Here is a 20652-nt window from a genome sequence, read left to right as displayed (position 1 = left end):
TCACGCCAAAAATTGGATCATTTTGGTCTTTCTAATTAACTAAAACGATAAAAAAGACCAGTTCTGGTCTCATAGAGAAGTTCACTATAAAAAAATTTCTAATTCTATTTGAGAGCCTTTTTAGAGAACTTTTCATTTTTTAAGTCACCTAGAAATTAGTCACTTCTTATATCGCGGATTCCATTTATGAATTTACGTCAAATGAAGCCCAATGAACAAAAAATCCGTTTTCAAGGAATTGCTCATATTTTTTGGCTTCGACTCTGACTTTTCGTAATTTTAATTGAAGTTTTGATTTTTCTTCTGAGGTTTTACTAATTTTTTCGAGCCCTATTGCATAGACTTATTGATTAATAGTGCAATATATTCCGTAATGAGCATTAAGTGAACCTATCTAGCGCTTTGAGTGGACAGCTAATGACTGTTAAGACTTCAAAAATAAAATTCCGAAAGTTTTTTTTAACATTTACCAATCATAGGCTTGTCTTCGTGAACTGTAAGTCAATGACAGTGATGTTAGGGCCCCAATTTTTTCTATGGCAACCGAAATAAATCTGTTTAGCGGTTTTATCTTCTAACTATTTGCTATATGACTTCAATGCAACAAGATTTCAAAAAGCTTTTTTTTAAATTTTTGGATGTTTTCGTATTACTGGCTCCTATTGAAATCTTATCACATTATCATGATATTGGTTGATCCCATTGGTTTAGAGAAGACATTCAATGGATCATAGATTAAATTTTCAGAGAAAAGCTTATGGATTAAATTGCTTCGACACGTTCTCGCACTTCTTTTTTGAATTTTTGGTTTTTGCTTGTACTTGCTTTGTTTTCATAGTCATGGACATCTTGTAATATCTTATTGATAAATTTTGCATAACAAACATCCTTGTCGTCCTATCAAAGCATTATTAAGCGTATTTACTGGCTTCCGTTGAAAGCTATTGATTTTAATGGCGATGATACTACGAGTTTACTCAAAAGTTTGTTGGTTCTAATGTATTTGTCCATTTCTGTTGATTTTCGGTAGCCATATTAAGAAGAAAGAAGAATCCCATTGAAATAAAAAATTAATTGAAAAAAGAAAATTTTCTATTTAAAAGTTGACTTTAATGCCTTCAACACTTTTCTCGCTCAATTTTTTTTTTTTTGAATTTGCTATTACTGCCTATTTTTTTGTTCTATACGTAGCCGTAAACTGCAGAATTGGTCTCATAAACTTGTAATTGAGCATTGAATGAATAATATTACCCGTAGCAGTCATTTTATAGCGAATAGTCTTGAAGTTTATGATATTACACATTTGCAAAGATTTTCCAAACTTTTCAGTTTTTGTTGTTGTTTTCGTCAACTTGTAACTTATTTTCATCCCTGCGAGGTCACATCCCATTTCATGTAGTTCAAATAACAACATATCTTCTGATATTATGTTGTCACTGATGCTTTGTTTGTTGGACAAAATGCTCATTCATAAACGTTTTTTGAGGTGTCAAATTTTGTGTTTCTTTTTCTCTTCTTTCAGCACAATCGCGTAATAACAGATCCCATTGGTTTTCAAATTTAGCTCAAGTGAACTTATTAAACCTCTCAGTTTAAATCGTTTAGCTGAATCAGTGCAAATAACAATTGAATCAAAAACAGAATATTCAGATAAAAGCCAATGATTTTAATGGTGTCAATAATTTTTGTTTTCGTTAATCGAATTTTTTGAGTTTTTCTGCATCTTTAGTCCATTTCTACGGGTGAGTCTAACCAAAAACAGGTCTTCTTGGTTTTGTAATGACTTTTTAGTAAATTTATAAAAGATTGTTTTTTTAAAAGCTAATTTCTTGGTTTAAAAAATGTTGATTAATTTTTGAATTTCGCCTCATTATCCGTTCTCTTTGTCAACCTGTCCTGTTACCTAGTCTAACTAATGAAAAATTGCAACTGCTGTATAGTTAAGAAAAAGTAAATTTGTGTAGTTAAGGTTTTATCTGGCTGCATTTTGACGTTGTTACAAGGTGCTTTTATATTTCGATAATGAGTTTTTGCTCTGAAGTCTTAGTTTTTGCTGATTTTGTTGTTTTTTTCTCGTAGTCTTTTTAATGGCAGATCTTGTGATCGCTGTAATGAGGCATAACATTATGTAATTCATTTAGTAGTTTGGGTATGTAAAGATTTTTTTAACTCAAATTTCCTTTTTTTGATTATCTCTTCATTTGGTTGACAATGAAGTCAAAAATGCAGGTGAACTGGGGTCGGAACAGCATGTGCTAACGCACATTAACGAGCTTCCTTGTTGTTTTTAATTGTTTAAGGAGAAATTTCTGCGATTATTTTCGGTGGTTCCGGACACAAGGTTTCTCAAGGTCTTATGATTGGTATCAAAAAAGCCATACAACCATACATGTCTTACGTACGGTTTCCAAGAAACATCTATGGTGGTCATCCCGGGCTGACAATAATGAATTTCTGAAATAAAACGGTCTTGAAGGTTGAGAAGATTCTCAGTGTTTGAACATATTTTTTGCATATTGAATGGGACCACGGTTTTGTAAAGATTTTTGAGGACACTTGGATCAACGTGAAGTTTTCTGTTGCAGTAGATCACCCAGATTGAAACGTAATGAGGCTGCTCTATGGCTGATTATAGTCCAACTTAGAAAGTTAACCTTGAGTTGGCTAGTAGAAAACACACGTAAACCTATTAAAACACGATAGAAACACACGTAGTGCTATTTAAAACATTCCACGTCTTGAACATTTTGCTGAGTTTCCGACCAGAATTTAGCGGCCTTCTCAAGTTTTGTGGTACTTGTTTCTACATTTAATTTTGTTGCAAAAGAAACAGATCGGCTCGGATATTGTGATATAAAATAGGAAAAAAATCTGTAAATAGGTTGATCCTGCAATGTTAATTGCATAGACAACACTTGTATGCCAATCAAAGAGCATCATAAAGTTACCAACAATTTCTCCTACTTTAAAATAGTGCTGAAAAAATGGATGTGTTTAATATACAACCTTTGGTTCTCCAATTAAGCTCAAATATTAATCGTAGCCCCCTCGGTCTGCTTAAGTTGTTCTCACTTACTTAGAGAACCCAGGCTATACGATTTCAACGGTCACTAAAAGTTCGAGGCAGAAAACTTAAATTGAAAGATTGAACTTAGACTCAAAGATGTGATCTTTTGACACTTGAATCCAGCCGCAATAAATAACCGATACAGAGAAGATTTATTCATTTCAATAACTGTATATCTTTAAGAAAACTTTTCTTTCAACCTGCAAACTTGTACTCTTAACTTCAATTCCAAAAAAACTTCAACACTATTGATTTATTGGAGTTAACTGTTAAATTTGGACAGCACCACAAGTTTTGTTGATCAGGATCCCTGTGAATTTCCGAGTTGTAAACAACTACCTTGGTGAACTCAATAGAACTGATGATTGCCGCTCACATCAATTGTCTACGGTAACTTATACGGTATCTTCGGAAACTCAATTACAAATCAAAAATGATGCAGATAAATCAAATCATGACACACACACACATACGCACGCACGCACGCACGCACGCACGCACGCACGCACGCACGCACGCACACACACACACACACACACACACACACACACACACACACACACACACACACACACACACACACACACACACACAGACACACAGACACACACACACACACACACACACACACACATACACACCAACCCAACCTCTACCCCGCCGGATATTGTCATTTGTGAATATCTTGGACTCATTATTGTAGCCTTACAAAGTCAATTTGAAATAAAAAACCAGCGGTTTTTGTACTGTTTTTACACAATAAACACTAAATTACTGTTCAAAACTGATGTCCTTTAAAATTTCGAAATCATCAAAATTCTCAATTTCTTCTGATTTAGTATTAAACATCATGAAAATCAAAATCCGAATGTTCATTCTAGTTTCAGAAAAGAAAATGGACACTGATTTTAAACTGAACATAATGCACAATTAAGTTCCTTTGGGTCATCATGAAACAATGAATCTGTAGTGAATCTCCTATCTACTATTTGAATTCTAATTTGAATTTGAATTTCTCCTGTTAATTTATAAAGCACGCAGAAGTTGTGGACACAGCAGAATCCACTATTAAAAATCTATAAATCCAAAGTTCCATCGCTTCAAGTCATCGGGAACAAGACTGCGCCTCATTGTCCTTTCAAGTTCATCAATGGAGAATCTCATTTTCTTAATGACGTCAATCAATTGGCATTCCATTTTGTTGGCAGCTAGTATAGAAGCTGTCTGGCTATCAGTTCCGTGAAATGAATGATGTCGGAAATTTTCATCGGCCTGAATGCTTGAAATCATTTCCCGATTGTAGCTGTATGAAGCCGATCGCATATACGCACTAGACAGCAAGCTGCTGTCTCGTGTAGCATGTTCGGGCAACTCGACCATGGGAGGGGGTTCGGATAACTGAGAACTTCCATTCCTAGATGGAGGAGTTGTCACAAACCTGCCCACAGCGTATGAGTCAATGTCACCAATGTAGTTATCGGTCGAGAGGCCTGCCATTCTGAGAAACAATTTGAGAACTAAGTTTTGTGAAATAAGAACGTGGTTATTTTTCTTTTTCAAAGTAAAGCTTGAATTCAAGCTTCAACTGCCAGTGAAAGCCAGTAAAATGAAATTTGTAAGCGTTTCTTTTTCCAATTCTTCAGTTAAACGAGCAGAAATCTACCGATTTTTCAGATAATTGTGAAAACTATGTCGTCAGGTTCTTTTTCCTCTCCTGTGCTTTTGTTTCCACAATTTGCAGACCGCTATATGGTATATTTCTTCCCACTAAAAAAATAATTATCTATGGCGACATTTTTGAATATAAACATATATCATGCATTGCAACGCAGAGCATGCGCGCAGATGACAAACAAATGTGTTCGCCTTAAAAAATCGCCTAAATTGTGCCGATATCTCATTGCGACACAGCAAACTAAAACCAAAGGTTTAAACAAAATTAAAACAGCTTAGTGTATCATGCATGCTGAAAATGTAGCTAACTGTAAATGTATCGGCTTTCAAAGTTTCTAATAAAAGTTTCCCAACTTTTTTATAGATCAAATACAGTCCGAATAATGACCCAGCTTTTATTTAAAATAAAATGGGGGAAAAATCTGAAGGTTCCAAAATATAACTAAGCGGCAATTATAGAAAATACCCCAAATTTGATGCATCAGTTTTTCACGAGATTTCGACTAAAACATTTTAAACTGCTGCAAAATGTAAAATAAAACTACGCTGTATAGAAGCGTCAGAAGTAATCAAACCAACTTTCTCCGAAGTGACAAAAAAGCGTGAAAAATGAACTGAAATCAAGTACATTGTTACGGTCATCATCACCATCTAACATAGCGGGTTGTAGCATTGCCGTGAGCAAACATTCAAAGCGGATCACTAGTTTAGGATAAACCGCAACCCAAAAAATTCAGCGTAAAAGTGACCGGATATGAGAACCATGGTATTGCGTTTGAGAACCTGTTCATGTTACAAAATCCCAAAAAAAATCCAAGATCATTATTGATAGATTGTGAGATTGATTGATTTTTCTATCAGTTGTTCCGACCCCACTTGTGGGGGAGGAACTATATACTCATATGGGTTATTTTTGTTCAGTCAATTTTGGCCGATCGATATATTCATCGTAGAGAAATGTGAGTGGTATCATTATAAAGCTCGTCCAGCGTAGAAATCAAAATTAGAAAGGTTTTCTTGAATATCGTAATTTTCGAGCAGTTATCAAGGTTTGAATTTTTGTGTGAACAAGTAATAATCACATGATTTTGTTCACTTTTATCGTAATTTTTGTCCAAATTAAGGCTTTTCAATAAATAAAAATATAGTTAGTTAAGTTATAAATATAGAGTTAGAACTATACGTTAGTTCTGGTCTCGTTAGGAAGTATACAATGAAAAAAAAACTCAAACTCAATTTGAGAGCTGCTTTTTAGAAAACTTTTTTATTATTGTTTTTTAGCTACTTAGAGACTTGTTATTTTCATATGGAGCTTACGTTAATGACAAACCTCGTTTTGTAATCTATTGATACTCAATGAACAAAAAATTCAATGAATCGCTCATGTTTTTTTTGTCTTCGACTCATGAGTTTTCGAGATTTTCAAGGAAATTTTGATTTTCTTTTTGATATTTTAAATTTTGTGAGTGCTATGGCATAAACTCGCTAATTAAAAGTGCAATCAATTTTCCAACTTGCAGTAGGTATCACTATTTAGTGCTTTGAGTGACAGCTAATGGCTGTCAAGACTTTAAAAAATGATTTTTTGATATTTTTTTTAACATTAAACGGTATTAAATTTAGTTTGATGAACATTAAGTCACTCTCAGTAAAGACAGGAGCCCTTTCTTTTAACTGCAACCAAAACTAATCTGATAAGCGGTTTTATCTTCTAACTATTGGGTTTATGACTTCCACGCCACGAGTTTTTATAATTTTTTAAATAGATTTTTGGATACTTTTTTTTGTAATTTTGGTTCGTTTGTAATCTTATCTCTTTATCCAAATATTGATTATTCTGATTGTATGACTGAAAAAAATCCAATGGCACATGGATAAAGCTTTCAGAGAAATGCTTATGGTTTAAATGGCTTCGACACTTTTTCATCGCACTTTTCTACTGAGTTTTTTGGTTTTTGCATGTAATTGTCGTTGTCTTCATAATCATAGGTTTTATTGTGATGTCTTAATGGTAATATTTTGATGAGAAACATTCGTTTCTTCCCATCGAGGCATAGGGAATGTGTATTTTTTGACTTCCCTTGAAGGATCTTGAATTTAATGGCTGTTAATAATTTGAAACTATTTTTTTAGAATTTTTTTGGACATTAACCAATAACTGATCTTCGTGAACTGTAAGTCAGTCTCAAAAATTACAGGACCTCCTCCTTTTCTACTGCAACTAAATTGAATCTGGCTAGCAGTTTGATAATCAAACTATTGGTTTCAAGACTTCGATGCCACGAGTTTTCTTAATTTTTTTTTTATTTTTTTAAAACTTTTGCTCCCTTTGAAATTTTTTCACATTTATAACCCAAAACTGATAATTCTCAGTGCTTCAGAGAAATAGAAAAGGCGTTCAATTGATCATAAATAAAGTATCCAGAGAAAAAATTATTGTTTAAATGGCTTCGACACTTTATTGCACTTTTCTACTAAAATTTTTGGTTTTTGCCGGCTTTTGTTGTTAGTTTCATTATCATAAGACTTATTGTGAGGTCTTAATGACAATTGTGAGATGACAAACATCTTTTTTTAAATCTAGGCATGAGTTATTGTATTCAATGACTTCCACCGAGAGCTTTGATTTTAGTGGCTGCTAAGTCTATTTTTTGGACACTAATCATTAGTAAACTTTTTTATGAGTTGTAAGTCAGTATCAGTAATGACAGGACCCTCTTTTATTCCTTGCAGCCAAAACAATCTGGTAAGCGATTTTATCTGGTAACTATTGGTTTTATGACTTCGATGCGACAAGCACGATTTTTCAAAATTTTTAAACAAATTTTTTAAATTTTTTTGTATTTTTAGTTCCTCTTGAAATCTTGTCACATTATCTTAATATTGATAGTTCCAATTGGTTTATAGAATGTTTCCAATGAATCATAGAAAAAAATTTCAGAGAAACGCTAAGGCTTTAAGTGGCTTCGACACTTTCTCCTCGCACTTTTCTGGCGATTTTTTGGTTTTTGCATGTTTTTGGTGTCGTTTTCATAATCATAAGACTTATTGTTTTGTCCTGTTGGTAACTTATGATTGACAAACATCCTTGCCTTCTCATTGAGTTATTACCTGGCGTATTTTTTGTCTTTCGTTGAAAGCTATTGGATTCAACTGCGTTCATATAACGGGTTTCCTCAAAAATTTCGTAATTTAATTAAATTTGTTCGTACTTGTTGATTTTCTGCAGTCATATTGTTAAAAAAAGAAGAACTCCATTGCTGTTAAAAAATCGTATGAGATTAGAGAGGTTTATACCAAAAATTTTTTATTTCATTTCTTTTTTTCGACACTTTTCTCCCTAATTTTTTTTGAATTTGTTGTTTTTGCCTCTTTTTTTCAAATTCTTCGTGTAGTCATAAAAAAATGACTGGCCTCATAAGCTTCTAAATGAAGGTGGAATGAACTATGTTGCTCAATGCACTCAGTTTTTTGAAAATAGTATTAAAGTTTGCAATATTGTTCGTTCTCAAATATTTTATTTTTACTTTTCAGTTCTTGTTCTTTTCGTAAACTTGTAATTTATTTTCATCATTGAGAGGTTCCATCCAGTTCCTTGTAATTCAAAACTATTTTTCTATTGTTTTAATGTGGTAACTGATGTTTTGTTTGTTGGAAAAAATGCATTTTCATAAAAATTTTGTGAGAGATCAATATTTGTGTTTCCTTTTCTCTTCTTTTAGCACCTTCACTGAAAAGTTTTTGCTTATTTTGCTGTTTGTTTTTTCTCATAGTATTTCTAATGGCAGATCTTGTGAGCGCTTTAATGAGGCAAGGTATCGTGCAATTCAATTAGTATTTCGGTTTTGTAACGATTTTTTTAAATTCAAACATCTATTTTCAATTATCTCATCATTAGGTTGACAATTGAGTCAAAAATGTAGATAAACTCCGGTCGGAGCATCATGTGCGAATATACTATCAACTTTATCAATGTACAACAAACAGAATTGGGAGCGAAAACAATCGAATGAGCAACAATCACTTCTAAAACGTAGCCGAATGCTACTCCAAACGCTTTTCTCTGACAATTTTTATTATAATTATATGGAGATCCAATTCAGAGAGTTTTGTTTAAGCATTCATTGATTCGCAATCAGAATTGCAGAAGACTTATTAGTAATTATCAATCAATTACGCTCTCTTTGTAATGCAATTGAAAAGCTAATAATTTTCCTAAATTAATATAACGTTGGAGAACAACGACCGTGTGGAAATCAGTCTTAGAATAAAGTCACCGTTGTCCATGTTTGTTCAAAACAGACGCATCAGATATAAATTTTGTAAATGGAATAAAGATGACTAATTACTGCATATTTACAAAATCTATTTTCTTTCAAATGAAAGCAGCTTTCTTAAGAAGAATAACCAAACATTGAAATCTGAGGTTCTTCGAAAACTAACCAAGATAAGGTTCCGGTCCCAAGCCACCTCTGGTCAAGCGGACTAGCGCCGTGCACAAAGGGTACCAGACCATTTAGACGAAACCGACTCTAATCAGACAACTTTGAGTTGCGAAGAGGGTATCAGACACCTTGGGTTCACGCACTGGAGAGTGCAGACCAACTACGGTTGCGCACTGAAGGTGCTTAACCTACCTGGTTTGCGAATTGGCTGTAGCTTAATTAAAACGTTCTGTTATTAACGTAATAAATAATCAATGGTATAATATATTTTTTCGAAATATAGAGGTGACATCGTCTATATGGATTCTATGTTCCTCAGTAAAAATAATTAATTTCTAGCAAGAAAAAATCTTCAGTTTAACAAATTTTTTTTAAAAAAGTAGCTTCGTTGTGCCTTTTGCTGCTCATCAAATAAATTTGAGAAGTTGTTCAAAAAATTCTTTGGGGGCGTTCATAGCTTTTTTTCGAGGGCCTAGCTGTTTTCTCTAGTCGGACCCGTTGGTCCCGATAAGACTATCTAAAATTAGTTATAATCAAGGTTTTTTTATTCAGGGCGCGCAAACTCTTGAATAAAAAAAGTTCAGTCTATCCAGTCGGTAACACCAGACCACCTATACTCCCTAGACCATTCTCTATGGAAGGGTCGCGGTTTACCCCCGGTCGTAATCCAAGTCGCTCTGATGAGAGCTGGCCTAGATCGCGAATATCTACCAGGTTAGACTAGAGCAATTTGTTCCATTTTTGGTTGAAGCTAACAAAGGGCCGCGGTTTGTACTGTGGGTATAATCAATTCAATCTCGGGCATTGTGAAGCATGTCCAAATCAGACCCATAATAAGCAAGTGGCTTCTACAAATGCAATTGCTCCTTATTTGGTCAGAATTGAGCACCAGTCTGAAGTTGTTGGTCGATTTCATGATATATGCCATCAGTTGTCTGCTATCACGCGGTTTATGTTTCTTAAAAAACGAAAAGTGGACAGAAAATGAGTTCAGTTCAATTGACAGGACGTGAACTCATTTCTTGTTCACTTTTATTCAATTATATTCACTTCAATTTTAATGAAACATAAACTGCGTGATAGCAGACAACTGATGGCATATATCATGAAACCGACAAACAAATTCAGGTTGATGCTCACTTCTGTCCAAATAAGGAGCAATTGCATTTGTAGAAACCACTGGCTTAATATGGGTTTGCTTTGTACACGCCCTATACACATTGTAAGTCATAGTTGCCACGTCTTTGAAGCAATGTGGAATATTCTGGAACGATCTGGAATATTCCATAAAATTGTGAAGACGTAGTATTGGGGTAGAGCTGTTGCGTAGCAGTTGGATATGGTGAGACCATAATAACATAGATATTTTTCTGTGGTAAACACAGCTACAGAGATAGAGACGGACGGATGAATTTCTAATTTTGGTTGCTTTACAAGAGAGCTCGATATTAAATCAGAGCGACAGTTGCTAACTGAATGAGATTTGTTGTTAAATGAGTGAACCAACATTTGGTGCCCTGACCATCTTTTTAATGAAGCTCTTTGGTATCTTGATTATCTATTTAAGCATTCTTTAAATTATTGTAAATTGATTCCGTTATTATTTTATTTTTCAGCCACACACACTAAAAAAAGTTCAGGTAAATTTACCTGAACCAAGTTCAGGTAACTAGAAGTTCAGGTGAAGTTCAGGTGTAAAAGCACCTGAAATACACCTGAACTGAATTTCAGGTAAATTTTTACCTGAACAAGTTCAGGTGTGGTTACCTGAAAATAACTTTCATTGCATTCGGCAGTGAAATTAAAAAATTTTCAGGTGAAATTCAGGTAAAAATACCTGAACCAGAAAAACTACCTGAACTTTTCAGGTGTATTTTTCAGGTGATTTTCAGGCAAGTTCAGGTGACGCCTGAAATTTTCAGGTAAATTTCAGGTAAATTTCAGGTAAGTTCAGGTGTAGTTCAGGTGGGAACAATTTGCCTGAACGATTCAGGTAAATTCAGGTGTTTTTTCAGGTAAATTTACCTGAACTTTATTTAGAGTGCATGGAAAAAGTCATTCTTGCGACAAAACGTTTCAAACTCATCGTAACGAAGTACAAAAATTCGGCATACGTTGTCATGAAGTCACCATTACCGCTAAAAGTACTTTAATCCGTCAATTCATATCTTTTTTTAAGATCATTGGCATTATATTGCTGTGAAGGTATAAAAATTCACGCGCTCAAAACTGCAACCCACCCCTTTCACCTAACACAAGCACTGCACAAAAGGACCAATTATTTTACGTTGCTACTCTGAAAAAGTTTTGAATCAGTTCTGATGTTGAATGAATATTAGTTGTTGACACCTTCTGATCCTCTCAAAACTCATTGGAAAGCCTAGCATGCTGAAGTTTGCTCACACATAACGGTACAGGTACATATGCTTACCTCAAAAAAATACAGAATTTTTTGTTAGCTTATATTAAGACGGTCTAACGTCATAATTACCAGCAAAAACACATCTATTATTTCATTAGACACCGAACTTATTATCAGCACACCATATTAGGAATGCTTTTGACAGAATACTTATACACAATCTATTGTGCATAAAATTATTTATATTCATGAAAATTTCAACTCTCTTTCGTTTAAGTGCTAACGGCATCTTCCTCAACTATTGCATATTCGTTCATGCTACGTGGTACACTTCCCACGTTATTCCCACCCTCGAGCATGGCCTGAAGAGCCGCCCTCTTCATTTTCTTTCTGCGCAGTATGGCTGAGAAGAAATTCCTCAAGCTCTTTTTGGGTTTCACTGAGCTCTGTTCATCTCTGTGCTCATTGCCGTGCTCATAGTGAGCGCTTTCAGATTTCACATTATCAGCCAAGGGACTGTTAGGTGAAACAATTTGGGTAGTTTGGTGCCTAAAGTACCCAGCGTGACCATTCACCCCTATCGCGGTAATCAATTCTTGAGTGTCCTGGCTAAGATTGGTTGTGATTGGTGGAACCATTAGAGACTCCTCTTGGGAATACATACCACTGTCTCGCTGCACAACATCCTGAAAATAGTTCTTATTAAGCTTGGTACATACTTTGGATCATGTAAAAAAGTCATGAAACCAAAAGTCATGTAACAAACGAACCCTAGCAAAAGTCTTTGTTTTATCAACAACAAGAAGTGGAACCCAGTTTTCATTATGCATTGTTTTTAAAATTCTTCCAAATTCTTTTCAAAGGTCGACTCCCTAGCACTAAATAAAACTTTTCCACTAGAGTGACCTAGATTCAATAATACTGATCACATAGAATTCAGTTTAAGTCAGCATTATATGTCAAATTATTTGTCTAGCATTTTGTGAAAAATATGAGATCTGAGAAAATGAGAATATACAGAACTGGCTCTAGACTTTGCTTAGTAAAATTATCTAAGCAAATTGAATCAGAAAGATCTCATTGATATTAAACTCAATTCTGAGGACTCAAACTACAATTTCATTCAGTGTTCAGATAGTAATGTCAAAATAGCAGTGAGATCAAAACCTTGAACTTATGTTTCAATAGTTTGCTTTATTGTTCAGCATTTGGTCGTTTGATGCTGTTCTTGTGGTTCTCAGAGCGTAAGCTCAAATAAATTACAGGATTGTTTTTTCAACGTTGCAGTCGCCATTAAGTGGTATTTGTCAATGATATCAGAGGCGTCCTGAAAAATAAATATACAAGAAATTAAAAATAACAAAAATTATAAAAATTAATTAAAAAGACATAAAAGAGAAATATTCTCCGCTTGCTTTATGCTTTTGAAAATCTTAATGGGGAAAATTCAAACTGTTTTGGTCTTGATGAATTGACATGGGGAGAGTAATAACAACTTTCATTTTCTGCTTCGTCAGCTCAATTTCGTTCTGGAGCTGACTTGTTTGTTTTGCTTGGTTTCTCGGACAAAAAAACCAAAATGTAAAATTATTATGTTTGAAAGTTTTGAAAATTTTTGAAACTCTGTTCTATTTTTAGCGATTAATTCTTGTGGTTCTAGCATTTTTCGAAAACTTTTTTGTTGTCGTTGAAACCTAAATTTTTTTCGAAAGTACCATTTTTTGCTTTTCAGAATCTACAATAAAAAATGTTTTCATAATTTCCTATCACTGTATATATATATATATATATATATATATATATATATATATATATATATATATGCGTGTGTGCGTAGGTGTGTTGGTGTTTGGGAGAGAGAACTCAAAATTAAAGCATAGAATGCATTTCCTAATTTCAAGACAATCTCCAGGAAAAGCTTGAAAACTATGTCCGAGGTTTCTACCTCTTTTCCTCCCGATTCATTTAATCCCCTATATCTTAACTGCGTATATAATCACCCCTCAGTCATTTAACGCCGAAATTTAATCACACAAAAATCGGTTTAACATCTAAATTTTTAATCTATTTCTGCTTCCAAAAGAACAGTTAGCAAAGCTAAAGCTCAAAACTCCAATTAAATAACACAAGACTACTGACCTTTAAAAAAGAGGCGTTGAACAACTTGCGTTTGTTTGAAAACGAAGAATAATGACGAGAATAATGTTGATCAAAAAAGAACACTTGACAAGTCTGACATCTTTTATGTTGCACTATGATTTGAACCAAAAAGTTCAAATTCTGTGGTAGTCTAAAAGACCTAAAACCTACTGGAATAAATAAGCAAACCAACACAAAATTGAACCGGGTGTTTAAAAGAATTATTAATGAAATCCAGATCCATTTTTCTGCTAGCAGTTATGCTGTGCAAATTTTTATTCAAAATGTTGCAAAACTGTTCACAAATGGGGGTCCCAACATAGGGTTCATGCCTGGGATCAAATTCCCTAATGAGTCAGGATATGAGGCTTCGACGTAACTCCGTGAAGACGCAAGGAGGTCACCAAGTCAAAATTATTAAGATGGATTTCAAATTTAAATTAACAAGAAAACACATAAATAAAAAAAATGTTTCGAATATACAACTAAGAAAAACTGGAAATAGTACTTAAAAAATGAATATCAGCTTCTTTCCGGTAAACACTCTTCAAATTTTGCGCTTTTCCCTTCAAGCTCTGGTACTTTTTGTTCTTTGAGTTCTTTTGTCCCAATGAGGCATTCAAAAATTTTAGCTTTTGCCACACAGCGTCTTTTTGCAAATTAGCCGCAAGTTTCCAAAATCCCGGTGGGACCCGTTCAAGAAGGTTTGTATCTCATAAAGCCTCTATGGATGCGCTTTTTTTATTGCAGTTTTGTGAGGGAAATATAAGAGGACAGTTCAGTCGTGCACACATGACGTAATTTGATAGGAAATACAAACAAAGCTTGTCTCTTCTTCAATAACGAAGTCATCTAACAATTGTTGATCCACCACTTTAATTATTTCCTCGAAAATCAATTCGAAAAAAATTTTTCCTCAATTTTTTTGAAAGCTAGAGCAGGGATCAATTTAAGTGCCAGGTTCACTTCATAATTTTCAGATACCAACATTTTCAACCACAGTTCTTCAATTTTCCAAACAAAATTGTTAATTGGAACCGACAGCATTGAAACTGACGCAAGCCAATACATAAAGCCTTCGAAAACCGATATCATTTGGAATCACCAAAAATTAAGAAACGCTGGTGGTCATTTTTTCCATTGTCATACCACAAAAACCCTTCAAACCTATCGGGAAAATGAAAATGCCGTTCCGACGGTTCATGAATTGACACGGTCTGCATTCTCTTTCTTAAACGCTGCGATAGTTGTATTGAATTGTGTTTTGACAGCAATGCATACTGTGTCGAGAGAACGTCAGTTACTGGTAAAATTCCGGAAGCTACGGCATCTGCGGGCATTAGGTTTTCACTCAGGGCGTTGATCTGTTTTGTAATTTTTCGTGTGGCTGGCTTTCCAATAGAAGCATTAGGGTTGTCTTCTCCGTTTACGCGAATAAGTTGACCATTTTGTGTAAATGCGGAAATGCGGCACTTGTATCTTCGAGCAATTTTTTCGAGATATTTCGAGCAATTCCAGGCAATAGTAAACTTTTTTACTCTTTTGATGTAAAACTCATGGCCTTTCACAACCAATATTCCTTTGTTCTTAGAGAAATTGTGAACTCAAAGTCGGCAAATATCATGCTGATTTCAAAAGACAATGAAACAAGAAATGTTATCAAGTTCCATCCTTTTTTCATATGCTTTTAATTGCCTTATTAGGGACTAGATGAGATAAATAATTCGCTAATTTTTTTGTTTTACTTTTAACTATTGAGTCAATAGCTTTGTCTCCCTGGAAATTATGAGCCATGAATTTACAGAATAAGATTGGGGTGAAATGACTTAGGTGTGGAAAAATATTTTCACGTCTCATTCATTTCACCCCAATTTTAATTCTATTAATTAAACTGAATAGAATTGATTGAGACCTATTTATCCTCAATAATAGGAAGCTTAAAATCGGGGTGAAACAATATAGGGGATAAATTTTGAGGGGTTAAATGATATAGGGGTTAAAAAATCGGGTTTGAAACATAGGGTTTAAAAGAATAGGGACGAAAAAACAGGACACCATGTCCGAGTGCTACGCATACGATCGTACGATCCATCTTGCTTGCAATCTAGCCAATTTCCTTTCTACATTTTTAAATTTGATCAAGCAAAGTCTTACCACATCGTCAATTTCGTAAATCTGTGCCTCCAGATTTTCAATGCTCTTGGCGAGATCTTTCATTTTCTCAGACAGCAACTTTCTCTCACGCAAACTATCGAAATGAATCATTTTTTCCTGAAGATGAGCGCATTCACATTCTGCCATAATCAGCTTCTTTTGAAGTTCCTCGGCTAATGCTTTATATTTCATCATCTCAGAAAAATCATGATTCTGTTTTGAGCTCACTTCGCGACCATCCCGTTCAGTCATTATGTTCACCATTGACTCCAAAACGCCGGTTTTGCCTGACTCGTGGGCTAACTTCATCTTGCACTCCTGCAGTTCGACTTCAGTTGCTTCCAGTTTACCACGAGACAATTCCAGAGTTTCCTTGAGTCGATCATTTTCGGCCGTGAGCTCATAATTGCGGTGGCGTTCTTCTTGAAGTTGGCTCTGAAGCAAGAATTATCGATTTAAGGTGGAGAAATTGAACTTCGTTTAATGTTTTAAAGCAACTTTTAACATTTAAAAAATCCATCTAAGAGGTTCTTGTGGAAGATTTTGTGGAATTTGTCAAATATAAAATTTCTATCATAAGATACCAAAAAACAATCTCAAACCCGAGTCGAGATACCATCGCCGTTTCAGTTCATTTTTATGTAATAAATGCGCTGAAGCCTTTGAAAAGTGCTGAAATTTTGAGAATACGCTGCAATTTCTAATTTTCAGCGTTTCTTCGACAGGTTTCTAACATGAATTCAGCGCAATTGCAGCCCATTTCCTGCAAATTTTAACACATTTTTTATCGCCTCTCACAAAGTTTCAGTGCATCCCGCTCAAAAATTCAGCGCCTTTCAGCGTATCTGTTACATAGTTTCACTGGCTTCCCCGTAAATCTTTCCACTTAATTTGGTCGTATATTAATGCTCAAGGTTTTTTTTAAAAAATGTGTTGAGAACGCTGAAATGCGCTATTAAAATTATGTAAGAATTCTGCTGAATTTACAGCGCATTCCTTACATAACTTCACCAATTTTCTGCGCATTTCTTATCAAACGGTTTTTTTTATTTTACAATGAAATTAACGTAGCTGCGTTCATCTTCTTTCTAAACTGAGATCATGAATTAAGAGTTTCCTCTTTTTTACGATACAGCAATATGATGATTAAGTATGAAAGTATAATGTCCTTATGGTGAAGGCAAAAAAAACTGAACAGATTTCTGTCAAAAATTTCAGTTTTCCATGGAAAACATTCAATTGAATCAATTTCAGCGTCATTTTTTCGAACTACAGACGAACTTCTTGTTTCCTTCAAATTTAAGTCAACAAAAATATTGATTGAACCTATTATGATTTTTTCACGCAATATTATTTTTGCAACAATATTTTGAAAAAATTAAAGAGAGTATGTAAACTGTACTTTTTGCAGATACAAGCTAATTAACGAAACTTCCGCAGAATGTTGTTCGCTAAAGATCTCAGTTCTAATAAATAAGAAGCTGAAATTTGATCATTAATTAGCTAACAATTTATTTTGTTTTATAGGAGAAAAGCTAACTTAAACAATATCAGGGAAATGTTGCGGTTTGCTCAACTAAGCAAAAAGCTTACAGTAGCGCCGAAAAACTTGACTAAAAAAAGATAAAAATCCAGCACATGAGGGGACTTGGCAAAAAAAAGGGTTTAAAAAAATTAACTAGGCGATAATCCCAAATTAATATTTTTCAAACGTGATAATGTTCAAGAAAATGTGCGAATTTCAAGGAAAAAGGATCTATTTAATTTACATCAAAACTACATACACATCCAAACTACAGTTACATCAAAACGACATTTACATCAAAATTGCATCAAAACTTAGATCAAAACTACAGTTACATCAAAACGACATTTACATCAAAATTGCATCAAAACTTAGATCAAAACTACATTTACATCAAAACTACAGGTTACATCGAAACTACAAATCTGTAGATGAAACTATTATGTTGTCATTGACTTATGGTACATTTGCTTGATTAAGTATAAAGTATGTTATGTCGATAGACTGCCTAAAGGGATGTAAAAATGAGCAATTTTGGTTCATAAAGCAACACGATAAATCTGGCCATGGCTGACTATTTTCTAGGTGGGCCTGATCATTGCTCTGTTTTGTCTGGATGGGTCCCATCAAAACAGGCACCTCAACCTGAGTCTTCAAAAATGAAGGATGTGCCGAACCCGAGCCAAGATACCAGGGCCGTTTCAGCTCATTTTTATGTAATAAAGGCGCTGAAGGCTGTGAAATGTGCTGGAATTTTGAGAATACCCTGCAATTTTTTAATTTTCAACGTTTCTTCGAAGCGTTTCTTACATGAATTTAGCGCAATTGCAGCACATTTCCTACAAATTTCAACACCATTTTTAGCGCCTCTCACAAAGTTTCAGTGCATCCCGCTCAAAAATTCAGCGCCTTTCAGCGCATCTGTTACACAGTTTCGGTGGCTTCCCCGAAAATCTTTCCACTTAATTTGGTAGCATACTAATGCTCAAGTATTTCTTTTAAAAAATGTGCTTGAGAACGCTGAAATGCGCTATTAAAATTATGTAAGAATTCTGCTGAATTTACAGCGCATTCTTTAAATAACTTCAGCAATTTTCTGCGCGTTTCTTATCAAACGGTTTTTTATTTTACAATGAAATTAAAAAAGAAGAAAATCAAGAAGCAACTGCACAGTGAATTGGATGATCACTTGATCACTAACAAGCAGCAGAAAGAAGTTCAAGACTTAGGCAGCGTGAGAAGAGTTGAACAATGAACAGAAGTTTTTGAAAATTCAGCGCTTTTCAGCGGATTACTTACATTATTTTCTGAAATTTTTTCGACCAGGGAAGTGTTTATGTTAAAATTGGGTTTCCGAGATTTTTAAAACAAATTAACCCAGCTGCGTTCATCTTCAGCCTAAACTGAGATCAAGAATTAAGAGTTTCCTCTTTTTTACGATACAGCAGTATGATGGTTAAGTATCAAAATATAATGTCCTTATGGTGAAGGCAAAAAAACTGATCAGATTTCTGTCAGAAAATTTGTTTCTTTATAGAAACATTAAATTGATGCAAACTCAGTGTCATTTTCCAGAACTACAGACGAACTTCCGGTTTCCGTCAAATTTAAGTCAACAAAAATATTGATTAAACCTATTATGATTTTTTCACGCAATATTATATTTGCAACAATATTTTGAAAACGTTAAAGGGAGAATGTAAACTGTATTTTTGTTACAGATATAAGCTAATTAACGAAACTTTCGCAGAATTTTGGTCGCTAAAGAACTCAATTCTAATAAATAAGAAGCTGAAATTTGATCATTAATGAGCTAACAATTTATTTTGTTTTATAGGAGAAAGGTAACTTAAAAAATATCAGGGAAATGTTCCGGTTTGCTCAACTAAGCAAAAAGCCTACAGTAGCGCTGAAAAACTCGACTAAAAAAGATAAAAATCCAGCACATGAGGGGACTTGGCAAAATAAAAGGGTTTAAAAAAATTAACTAGGCGATAATCCCAAATTAATATTTTTCGAACGTGATAATGTTCAAGAAAATGTGCGAATTTCACGGAAAAAGGATATATTTAGTTTACATCAAAACTACATATACATCCAAACTACAGTTACATCAAAACAACATTTACATCAAAATTGCATCAAAACTTAGATCAAAACTACATTTACATCAAAAATAGGTTACATCGAATCTACGAACCTGTAGACGAAACTATTATGTTGTCATTGACTTATGGTATATTTGCTTGATTCAGTATATTATGTCGATAGGTTGCCTAAAGCGATGAAAAAAAGCAGTTTTTGTTCATAAAGCAACACGATAAATCTGGCCATGGCTGACTATTTTCTAGATGGGCCTTGTTATCTTTTTTTAGTCTGATCCGCTTTCAGAGACAACGACTGATTTTCAAGACTTTACTTTGCTGTGTATTCTTGTATAAGCTTGTATGATTGTTAAATATTAGCTTACAAAGGTGTGGTTTTTACCCGCATTTAGGATCAAAGCTAAATGCGGCACGATGAAACTCACGTTTGATAATGAATGAAATGGTTTAGCATTGAAAGTCATGAAAAATCAAAGTTAGAGATATGGTTTTGCGCTTATGAATATGAACTCAATCAATTTGAAATAAATAACAACCGGAAGAATTGTTTGAATTTTCAGCAACTTTGTTGAGCCTGTTTGCGATGTAGATCTTCTGCCGATCTTTTGATTGGATCCAGCTGAGTACTGCTGTGCTGTCGGTCCTAAATTTTTTGCCCCTCATATCTATTTTCATCTCGGTCTGATAGAAGCCTGCTAGTTCTGCTCCCAATGTAGCTGCTTCGAGCTCCAATTTGTGAATGGTCATCTGTTTGATGGGTGGCACCTTGGATTTGCTGATGGCGTAGTTGGTAGCTATTGCGCCGTCAGCGGAGATCGTCCTCATGAACACCACCGCTGATACTGCTGAAAGTGATACGTCTTTGATGGTGTGCAACTCGGGAGTTCTATGGACGTTGGAACTAGACATCTGGGATTTTCTATTGGAGGCATAATCTGGATGTCTTCCATCCATTGTTGAATTTCGTGGTAATTTTCCTTTGATAGTAGCTGGTCCCAATTGTGTCCTTGTTTGATGACTTTTCTCAAGATGCATCTCAGTCGAATGGCAAAAGGCGAGATTATCCCTATGGGATCAAACAAAGAAGCGGCCACTAAGGGAAGCTTTCTCTGTGTGATATTTTGTTTTTCATAGCGCAGTTTGGGTTTCGCAAAAAGAAGTTGATTTTATTCAGGGTTTCA

The 20652-nt window shown here is 34.5% G+C and overlaps 2 protein-coding genes across 3 annotated transcripts in view; one reads left to right on the top strand and one right to left on the bottom strand.

Moving 5' to 3' along the window:
• Positions 1-20652, top strand: part of LOC142339444 (uncharacterized) — a 512010-nt gene that overhangs the window by 160413 nt on the left and 330945 nt on the right. The window lies entirely within an intron of this gene.
• LOC142340077 (uncharacterized) overlaps positions 11594-20652 on the bottom strand; it is a 92292-nt gene continuing 83233 nt past the window's right edge. For both annotated transcript variants that reach the window (XM_075390489.1, XM_075390490.1), the window contains exons 3-4: positions 15842-16276; positions 11594-12234 (exon numbers count right to left, since the gene is read on the bottom strand). In XM_075390489.1, coding sequence (XP_075246604.1) covers positions 11821-12234; positions 15842-16276 — 849 coding nt within the window. In that variant the 3' untranslated portion in view covers positions 11594-11820. The remainder of the gene's footprint in view (positions 12235-15841; positions 16277-20652) is intronic.

Source organism: Convolutriloba macropyga, chromosome 5 (genome assembly GCF_964194025.1).
Source record: "Convolutriloba macropyga chromosome 5, txConMacr16.3, whole genome shotgun sequence".
In the NCBI taxonomy this organism is placed as follows: Eukaryota; Metazoa; Xenacoelomorpha; order Acoela; family Convolutidae; genus Convolutriloba; species Convolutriloba macropyga.
Note: the sequence above shows the minus strand (reverse complement) of the source record. Positions and strands in the feature narration are given on the sequence as shown.